Source organism: Aulonocara stuartgranti, assembly GCF_965226115.1.
Source record: "Aulonocara stuartgranti genome assembly, chromosome: 7".
Classification (NCBI taxonomy): domain Eukaryota; kingdom Metazoa; phylum Chordata; class Actinopteri; order Cichliformes; family Cichlidae; genus Aulonocara; species Aulonocara stuartgranti.
Genome location: NC_138945.1, coordinates 21,599,319 through 21,609,988, shown reverse-complemented (window position 1 = coordinate 21,609,988; position 10,670 = coordinate 21,599,319). Strand labels below are relative to the sequence as shown.

The window sequence follows — 10,670 nt, the reverse complement described above, 5'->3', positions numbered from 1 at the left end:
TATTTTGTAAGATTGTCTCTTCTCAGCTCTGTCTTTTAGCAACTTGAACATTTTTACATAGTCAGTTAAACTATCTAAACATTTTTGATATATTGCAAAGTAGGAAATTTGTTACTTTGTTAAGTTATGTTTCAAAAACTGTAAATAGTGCGATGACTTCACTCTTGTTTCGGCTGCCCTCTTTAAGGGTCAGCTACTTCCATCCCAAACATCCTATATCATTCCACAACCACAACTTGTCTACTTATTATTCATTCATGTATTCTGTCTTCTACTGACTTTAATTCTTAATGGAAATCTTGTTCTCAATGATTCACATGTTTGATTAGGTTTTATTATTATTATTTTGTTATTTTTCGGGCTTTGGGGCCGGAAATAATGGTATACTGGCTTGTGTGGTGACTTCACACAAATCTCGTAACAACAATATCCGATTGTTCAGTCTGACGTCACTAGCCGTGTCTGGGTCTAAACTCCGCTGCAGGTCCATATATCAAACGATCACTATGGCATTACTGAGAGTTGAAAAACTGTCTAAAGTCTTTCATCTTTAATAAAATGATCAGCGTTCTGCTCTACCGGGTGTAACAATTGAGTTTAACATCCAGGCATCCATGAAAACTGAATTTATGACATTTAACGGAGTTAGAAGTTAGCAGGAAGTTAGCTCGCTAGCTTCTATCCAAATACAATATAGCATGTCCTGACTGCGGGGTTTTGGAAACAAATTAAAACGTACAGCTCTGTTATCACTTCCAGCATAAATGAAGACAGAAAACTAAATAGCAGTGACGTTTGTAGGGTTACTGAAGTTTGGCTAGCTGGTATATAATGATGTGCTACGTGCTTGCGACACAGCTATGTTAGCATAATATAAACAAGCTAACTTTTTTTCCCACTCGATAAAAGTTAACGTGAGTGTTCTCGGTGGTCAGGAACAAATGTAATCGCATGGCAGGATGCTGTAAAAGGACCAAACTTCAGCCAGGAGAACAACTGAGATAATCCACCCACAATACGAGGTTAGTCATTCATATACTGCTGCATGGGCTGGGCTGTAGTTACATCCTAAGGTTTTAAAAACTGAGCTTAAATAAATGATTAGCGGTAATAAAAGCCGAGGGAGGTCAGCAGTGATCACTGACTGTTTTAGGAGCTTTTTGAGATTAAATAGAAGAAAATACATAACATTAAACATGTTAACAACACAAAAGCCATATTAAACGCAGACTACTTTAGACCCGGAAGTAGGATTCGTTGCGTCATCACTGAACAACCGGATAGGGGCACTTGGGTTTGTGTCCGAGACACAGTCTGGTTTTATGACAAACAGACACATCTCCAATAATATTAGACTCGTCTTGGATATTCTGGACTACTCAGCATTAATATCTGATGACTCATTTATCCTTCTCCTGGACTTCTATAAAGCCTTTGACTCAATTGAGCATGAATTGATATTTCTTACACTTCAGAAATTTGGTTTTGGTGATATCTTCTGCAGAGCTATCAAAACTCTGTATTCCAATGCTAATAGTTCTATTAGAATGAAAAATGGCACCACTTCTCGTTTTAGTCTTAATCGAGGTGTACGCCAAGGTTGCCCGATTAGCCCTTATCTTTTTTTACTTTGCACCCAAATTCTTGCCTCTCATATTTCGAATAGCCCTGTGAAGGGTATAAACATAGCAGACAGAGAGATTGTCATCAGTCAATTGGCAGATGATACCACAATTTTTCTTAAAAATGCCAGCCAAGTGCCAATTGCTTTACGTGTAATAGAGGATTTCTCAAAAGGGTCTGGATTGGTCCTAAACTTAAATAAATGTCAGTTATTACCTGTCAAAGAGTGTAATGTTCAGAGTATTTGTAATATAACAGTTAAAAATGAAGCAACATATTTAGGTCTGATTATCTGCAAAGATACAAAAGACAGAATTTTACTAAATTTTCCCCCAATTATTAAAAAATCTCAAACCAAATTAAATCAATGGTTGCAGAGAGATTTAAGTATAAGAGGAAGGGTATTGCTCTCAAAAGCAGAAGGTCTGTCTCGACTGACTTATGCAGCAATTTCTCTGCATGTGGACGGCAAAACTTGTAAGGATATTGACCGAATGCTCTTCAACTTCCTTTGGAAAAACCGGACACATTACAATCTGAAAAAGTGTATTGATGAATGACTATGAACACGGTGGTCTCAATGTTTTGGATTTTACTACTCTAAACAATACATTTAAGATTAATTGGGCTAAACATTTTCTTAAAAATCCGGTATCCATTTGGAATTTTATTCCTCACTACATTTTCTCTAAGTTTGGTGGTCTAAGTTTTATCTTAGGTTGTGATTATAATATAGATAAGCTTCCAGAAAAGCTCTCGATGTTTCACAAACAAGTTCTATTAGCTTGGTCCCTTATATATAAACACAACTTTACACCCCATACATATTCAATTTGGAATAATAGGAACATAGTGTATAAAAATAAATTATTATTTTTTTCTAGGTGGGTTGACAAACGGATTGTTTTAGTGAATCAGCTGTTTAATCCTAATGGGCAGCTCATGTCCTACTCAGAATTTTTAAACACCTATAAATTTCCAGCCACACCCAAAGAATATGCCATATTATTTGATGCAATACCTACGGGTATTATAATGCTTTTTAAAGGTATTCAACCTTGCATATCATCTGTTTCTCTCCCCAACCCTTTAGATTCACACATAGGAAGAATCTGTCTAACAAACCACAGTAAAAGTAATAAGAATATTCGTGCTTTGTTCCAGACAGAATCTCTAACTATCCCACATGTGGTCTCTTATTGGAATTCCTTTGTCAGTGACATTAACTGGAAAAGAGTATGGTCAATTCCTAACAAGTATCTGGTAACGAATAAAGTGAAGGAAGTCTCATTTAAAATATTGCATAAATTTTATCCTGCTAATCATTACATGACGAAGTTCAAAAGGGACATAAATGTGAACTGTGGATTTTGTGGAAGCCATCCTGAGACTGTGCAACACCTCTTCTGGATCTGTTCATACGCTAGAACATTTTGGAAAGACTTCAGTAGATTCATTGCTGGACATCTCTATAATGACTTTACTGTGAAATGGGAAAATGTTGTATTTTGTTTCTTTCGAAGGCAAAAAAAAGAAGATGTTTACTTTATAATAAACTTATTAGTTATCTTAGCTAAATTTTATTTTCACAAATGCAAATACAGTAACAAAAAACCTAATTTTAAACATTACTATAATGATGTTTTATGTTACATAAAATTGATTAGTGGATCACTTAACAAAAAGGCTATGAAAACTATTACTATTTGTAGTAATTACAAATTATTTGAATGTATGTAATTCTTTGTATTACACCCCCTGGCATATGTTAATTTTGTTCTGATTGTATACATGTTCTGTATACTGTTTCTTAATAAAGTTTAATATTTTGAAAAAAAAAAACAAAAAAACAAAACAAAACTTGGGTTTGTGTCTAATTTTAAACATTACTATAATGATGTTTTATGTTACATAAAATTGATTAGTGGATCACTTAACAAAAAGGCTATGAAAACTATTACTATTTGTAGTAATTACAAATTATTTGAATGTTTGTAATTCCTTGTATTACACCCCCTGGCATATGTTAATTTTGTTCTGATTGTATACATGTTCTGTATACTGTTTCTTAATAAAGTTTAATATTTTGAAGAAACCCCCCCCCCCCCAAAAAAACAACAACAAAAAACTTGGGTTTGTGTCCGTGTCTGATGCAAGGTGCTCTTTAACCGTGAAATCACCAGCAGAGGTCGCTGCTGACAGGCCAGCATTATGTCATTGTTAACCACATTGTTGTAAATAAAGTTTTGGCAGAACGCATGGTCGATAATTCTGGAAGGTGCGCCTGGTTAGTTAAAGTAGAAACACCTTTCCCCGAAGGAAAATTGTCAGCTAAACTTATTTTTATATATATATTCAACGTTACGGGTATTGTGTGAACAACCGATAAACATGGCAGAAAGCGACTGGGACACCGTAACTGTCTTGAGGAAGAAGGGGCCGACTGCTGCCCAGGCCAAATCCAAGCAGGTTAGTGCGAACGCCGTATTTCGTTTGTGCTTCCGTACTTTTGCTGACTAACAACATTTTCGGATATCTACCTTACTGAGTGAATTAATCGTGTGTAATGTGTTGGTAAAAGCTCTTTGTGCACGTGGTCGTTAGTTGAAGCGCTAAGAACCATCGCACATCCTTCTGGTTTACTTCAATAACAACAGATATGAACGCCCGTTTCCGTTAATGTTAGCTAGCAAGATGAACCGCCTCTAGATGACCGGTCGTATTGGAGACATTTAAACCGTCTGTTTGAGTGTTTTTAACTAAGCAAGTGCTAGCTGTCTTCGAAGGAGGGCTAGCTAGCTAACCTTCCTGCACTAACTTGAAGTGTATTTTTCTTTATGCCACAGTTTCTAGTAGCATATGGTACCTTCAACAAAACAAACTTCACACGGATAATGATCACACTAATGCCGGGGTAGCCTCTATATTATCAGTAGTGGATGGTCAGGATAAAGGCACACTCACTTTGGTGTTTATTTATACGAATGGTGGGAATGCTCATCAGCAGGCACGTAGCGAACGTCTTTAAATGCCACAAGTATAATTTAACTGTAACTTAAAGTGGTACTTCAAAAAAACATTAAAATGACTCGCTAAACAATTAATTTTTGAAGTTTAAGAACTGATTGTGACACCATTTTGACATTTTGTTGTTGCTGTTTTAAACGTGTATTGAAAGGGGAGGGTTCAAGATGTCATTTTGGGCTCATATGGGTTGGTTGTAGTGTTATAAATCCTTAGGACACCTTTCTTAAAAGAGTGGACTTAAATGTCACATTTCTGTGTGTGAATGCTTATTCTATCTTGAGAAATCTGAAATATTGTTTGTATTCAGGTTCAGTTTGTGTGCTAAGGTGAACTGTCTTAAATTCAGTCAATATGCTTTGATAAACAGATTGGTTACTTATTAACTAAATGGCATAAGGCTAAAGAGTGTGTATCAAGAGCTGGGCAATCTGCTGCAATGTTATGACCTGTACTTGTCCTATTTTTTTGTTTTGTTTTTTTCCCAGGCAATCACATCTGCTCAGAGACGTGGGGAGGAAGTTCAAACATCCAAGAAATGTAAATTCCCAGTAGTTGGTTTTACACTATAAGAATGAAGTCCTCTTACTCACCTGTGTTATGATTACTGCAGTCTTTGCATGCCCGGCATTATTTGCATTGCCCAGTGATGCTTTGATTTTATCCACGGCTTGTCATGCAGGGGCTGCAGGGCAGAACAAACAGCACCTTGTGACAAAAAATACAGCCAAACTGGACAGGGAGACAGAGGAGCTGCACCATGATAGGGTTCCTCTGGAGGTGGGCAAGGTCATTCAACAAGGCAGACAGGAAAAAGGCCTGACCCAGAAAGATCTAGCCACTGTGAGTAAACAAATATATTATGCTTGTATAAACAGTGCATAGACTGCTGGAAAATGTGCCATGTCTGGTTTTATAAAGCATCTCAGAAAGCAGTCTACACGTATCGAAAGAAAAAGTAGTACTTAGTAAGATAAACCAAACCAAGTCAGTGACGAATTGTTTGAACGTTGTTGTGAGATCAATATGATCCATGTTTTTAACATGATCACAGTCATGGGCAAAGGTTTCAGCAGTTTCAGCGGTTTGACATGTTTCTGGGGTATAGTGAAGAACAATGACAGGCCTTTCTAGAGCTGGGCGATATAAGATTCTTTTCATATCACAATATGTTTTTTTTTTTTCATTTCAGGCGATAACGATATATCACGATATAAGCCAAATAACTATATTTGTAAGATTTAAATGTGCCGTTGCTCACGAGTAAAATGTGAAATAATCAGCAGCTTGTTTTTATTTAAATATTTATTTCCCATAATAAGTTCAACAGGGTAGATGTACTTAAGGAACATGAGACTTTTTCAGATAAATAAAGGCAAATATTGCAAACTACACAAAAGGCAGCCGCTAAAGCGTTTAAGTTTCAAAATAGAACAAACGAAACAGACTAAATTGTCAATTCCACTTAGAAATAAATTATTAATTCTAAAAATAAATCTAGTTTGTTTTACAGAAGAACAGACAAAACTGACTAACTTTTGTCAATATGAAATAAACTGAGAACTAAAAGGAAATTCTCAATCTCTCCTTGTTGTATAGCTTAGCTTTTCAAACAGTTTTAAAATAAAGATGCTAACAGAACATTCTTCAAATCCTAGGTGCACATCCAAGGTGCAACTTTATCTATTAAAAAAAACAAAAAACGTTAGTCGGACAAATGACGAATTAGCGCTTTCAGTTAGAGATTGAGCATGCTCTAGTGGGTGGCACTGCTTCAGGTGATAAAAAAGGTTTATTGTATTTCCAGACTTGCTTTCGGCACAATTTACAGTGCGCGCTACTCTGTTTTTTGTCAGACTTGAAATAGCCGAAACTTCTCTGGCCTTTCCGTTCGACAATCTCTCCGGCATTGGAACCATCATCTGTTTTCTCTTCGGTAACCTTCGGTCACGCTCTCGGTTGATTTTTCTAGTCAGCACACTCACTTCCTCCGTTACCCGGGTGGCACGGCGGCTGGCTGCTTCTCAAACAAATACACATGTACGGCTTGGCACTTGTGCTGTGTGTAACAAGTCACGTGACGTGACGCTGCGGCTGTGATTGGTTCGGCTCTGCGCTACTTAATTTGGATTGGCTGTTCTTTTGTTTTTTTTGTTTTTTTTAAGAGAGCAAGAGAGATGAGGCCTATCGCATTAGTTAAATTTTTCTATAGAGAAAAAGTTTTTTCGCAATGCATATCGTTCTATCGCTCAGCTCTAGGCCTTTCAGAAGTTTCAGAGTTTTATTGTCAAATAATAAATAAAATAATTTATGCAAAGAGGTGTGCTTCAAGGCCAAATCCTGACTGATAGCTCTCCGTTCCCATCTTATCAGGACTCAAAGTCGAGTAAAGTTTGTAGTCTTCTGCTTGGTTCCATTTGCTTTTTAAAGGATTGACCATGTTAAGAGTGTTATCAACTTCTTCAAGCAATCCCAGAGCAACTTGGGGGTGATGTGTGCATGATCATGCACTTTTCTACAAGGCAAACATGATAGCTTAGCCAAGTTGAGAATCTATGGTGAGTTTTTTTTTTCCTCACTGTAATCATAGAAACTTAAAAAAGGAAAGGAAAGTTGTTGAAAAAATTAAAATTTTAGCCATGACTGTACTTTAGCTGTGTTTTTTTTTTTTTTTTAAAGTATTTGCTAGCAAAGTAATTTTCCAGTGCAAACCTTACAATGAGTGTTTATTATCACCCTGCAGTTATGTGAAATGTGCTACCCACAAGTTCTAAATGATCTATTCCACACTTTTTCCTCAGAAAATTAATGAGAAGCCTCAAATCATTGCTGACTATGAGTGCGGGAGAGCCATTCCCAACAACCAGGTCATGGGGAAAATAGAAAGAGCAATCGGTAAGTGTGTTACTTTAAATTTTTCCAAAACAAAATGTTGAATTATGTTATTTTCTCGGCTGTATGACCCACATGTTTTTACCTTTGACCATGAACAGGACTGAAGCTACGTGGGAAGGATATTGGCCAACCCCTGGAGCCAAAAACCAAAAAGAAATGAACACAAAGCCTCGAAATCAGCCCTCCCCAACCCCTCCTGTTATCTGTAACTGAATCCTGAATCCCCCTCCCACCTCTTAGAACCCTTAAAAACTTTCCTTTCCCCTCCCATCCGATCCTCTTTCTGGGCTGATCCCACCGTGTCCTGTCATAGGACCTGGTGCTTCACTGCAATGCAGGCTACATACTAACAAGTCATCTGAAACACTCTGAAACACCACAAAAAATGAATGATTGAATGCTTTTTAAAGCATCACAAAAAATGTTCAGTGACGTTCTTTCACCTACGTCTGCTTGGGCTTTGACACAATAAAAGTCAAATTTTTCTTTTCTTTTTTAAAAAAAAGGTGAATTATTTTTCATCTTCAGACTAATGTTAATTCTGAGCATGATGATAAACCAGAAGTGCTTGATTGCATCTTTTCACTCTCTTCAGACAGTGGGTGGATGTCATTACAGTGTTGAAATGTTTTAATGCTGTGCGTTGTTTTGATCTATAAATAAAGTTTGGCAGTTCATGAATTATTCCTTGTGTGACTTTAAAGCTAGTGTGGCACAGAATGTCTTAACAAAACCAGTGAGATGTATATAGATACAGATAATATATAGACTTAAAAACTACGTTTATCCCAGTAACACTTCAGTAACTACTTCAGGTAAATTTTGGCAGCTATCTTTGAAATGTCCCAGGGCGCTTATTTGGAAAGTTTTGTACACATAATTTCCAAGTTAAACTTTAGGTTCAGTGGGCACGAAGACACAAAAAACATGTAAGGAATCACCAGCCAAATCTTTGATTTCTTTGATTGTCTGGCGCCTTTGTAATGGGCATCTGCCAAAGATTTCCATTCAGGATCCTTGGAGTGTTGTTTCTTCGTCATGCTATACCTCTGTCACAAGAGTTGGTGTTTGCTCTAGAGCTAGTTTTTGTATTCTTCAAACACATCCTCCAGAGATGAAGCCCAAACTATATTTCCTCTGTAGTAGACAAAGTTAAACTGAAAGATACTTTAGTTTTACTCGGATCTCAGGAGGTTAAAAGGCTGCCTAAATTATTTTGTTAGAAAATACTATAGCATTGAATACAAAAGTAATGACAGAATTCAGCCACTAGATGTCAGAATACTGCAAAAAAATTCATAGATTTTTGCATTTTGAAGTCTGTAAAAGCAAGTTACACAAGAAACAAGTGTATGCAGGATCAATGGGGGGGGAGACATGCCTCTGTGTTTCAGTGTTTACTACTGCTGATAAAGTCCAGGTGCATAACTGTAAAACGTTTCAAGCACCTTTTCAGAGAAATTTGTTTTTGTTTGTTTGTTTTTTTTGTCTTAAAAAGCCAAATTTAAACACATCCTAAAATTGAGACGGCACCTTCTAACTTCCAAAGATTGACCTTGATGAAGCAGCAATTTGCATTTCTTCATAGTGCCCCCCTTTTCACAATGACTTACTGATTTAGGGAATATTCTTTATTGCCATAAAGGCTGCCTTATGTTCTTATTAATGATTCATAGAATTGTTGCAGAGCAGCAAGGACATAATGGAAGAGGAAGTGCAAGTGGGACAAAACACGTTCAAGGGTGAAGGACTGAGGAGCTCGTCAGTGTGAGAACTTAAAGTGGGGAAGGACGAAAATTACTCTGACTTCCTATTTAGCTCCAGCAGCAGGCTGCAAGTCCTTCAACTGCTCCGCAGGAAACACCTGAAGGAAGCTGCAGCTGTGTGCATCACTCGTTTGGGATATATGGGAAAGCTGGGTGACATGAAGAGTTGCTGATATCATTGTGATTAATTAAAGACCAATGCCATGTCAGTGACTGTCACTATTTAATTCAGCTTTATTTATATAGCGCCAAAACACCACAGCCGTCACCTAAAGGTGCTGACTATTTCAAGTTAAAGACCCTAGAATAGTACAGAGATTAGAATTACTACTACTTATTAGATACTGAATGGGCCTTTGTCATAGCAAGTATTTTCACTCATAATGTTAATATTAACAATTCTGGTCAATTAAAGTTGTAGTAAATGACACATGTTAATAATATATATAACTTTTATTATTTTTCTTTCTTTGTGGTATGTCAGATGTGTCCTGTGAAAAAGCCCTGTGGGCCTGTTGACCTGAGGCTGATTCTTGGCTATAGGGAAATGGAACTAAGGCCATGCTAGATGTGCCCCACATTTCCACTGAGCTGCATGTAACAATCCTCCTCAGTGTTAAAAGAGCATTTTTTTAATGGGCAGCTTCATACAGTAAGCACTCTGATATATAACATTATGAAAGGGTTTTCTGTCTTTCTTAAGGTATAAAGACCAGAAGGAGATAATAAAGTGCATAACCAGATTTTAGTTTTAACTTTTAGTCAAGGCCCCAACAAAACAATCATTCTAGAGTTAAATGAGCAATAACTGGTAAATTAGCGTTTTGTTTTTTTAAAGTCAATTAAATACTCATATAAATCGTTTCCCCCTCACTATAGCTAGATCTTTACCTTAATCATATTTTAGCTGAGCTGAGCCGCTTTGTACTCTCTTATGTCTTCTGCTAAAGACAGTTTGCTGGCATTCCTTTTTTCTCTTAAATAAAGAATGCAACCTCTTGACCGGTGTTCACTGCACAAACAAAGAAGGGGCTTTGCTGTTGTTACCAGGGGGTTATTTAGATTCTTGCTCAACAGGCTGCTTCAGTGTGTGTGTGTGTGTGTGTGTGTGTGTGTGTGTGTGTGTGTGTGTGTGTGTGTGTGTGTGTGTGGACTGGTGAGCTACTGAAAGGGAGAAGAAGACAGAGACTGACTGCTTTCCTGGAAATGCCATTCCATTGGTCAAAACACCATAGCAACATAGTTCCACCTATGACAAGGCAGCAGCCAGTGGTTTTGAAGGAGTGATGTGAAGCAGAAGGCTACACTGTGTGGGGGGAGCAGGTGGGAGGTATTGAGTTTGGGGGGTGTTTGGGGAAGGAG

General features: G+C 37.2%; 1 protein-coding gene across 1 annotated transcript; it reads left to right on the top strand.

The window, feature by feature from the left end:
- The first annotated feature begins 3,836 nt into the window (after window positions 1-3,836).
- Window positions 3,837-8,223, top strand: edf1 (endothelial differentiation-related factor 1). The gene is made up of 5 exons (XM_082540980.1): window positions 3,837-4,092; window positions 5,136-5,187; window positions 5,330-5,490; window positions 7,449-7,542; window positions 7,641-8,223. Exons 1-5 carry the CDS (start codon window positions 4,015-4,017, stop codon window positions 7,700-7,702), a joined length of 447 nt encoding a protein of 148 aa, XP_082397106.1. The 5' UTR covers window positions 3,837-4,014; the 3' UTR covers window positions 7,703-8,223.
- Window positions 8,224-10,670: the final 2,447 nt, after the last annotated feature.

Coding starts and splice junctions, on each gene's coding strand:
- edf1 (XM_082540980.1), top strand. CDS start 4,015: ATGGCAGAAAGCGACTGGGACACCGTAACTGTCTTGAGGAAGAAGGGG. Junction 5,188..5,329: donor AGTTCAAACATCCAAGAAAT/GTAAATTCCCAG, acceptor CTTGTCATGCAG/GGGCTGCAGGGCAGAACAAA. Junction 7,543..7,640: donor GAAAATAGAAAGAGCAATCG/GTAAGTGTGTTA, acceptor GACCATGAACAG/GACTGAAGCTACGTGGGAAG.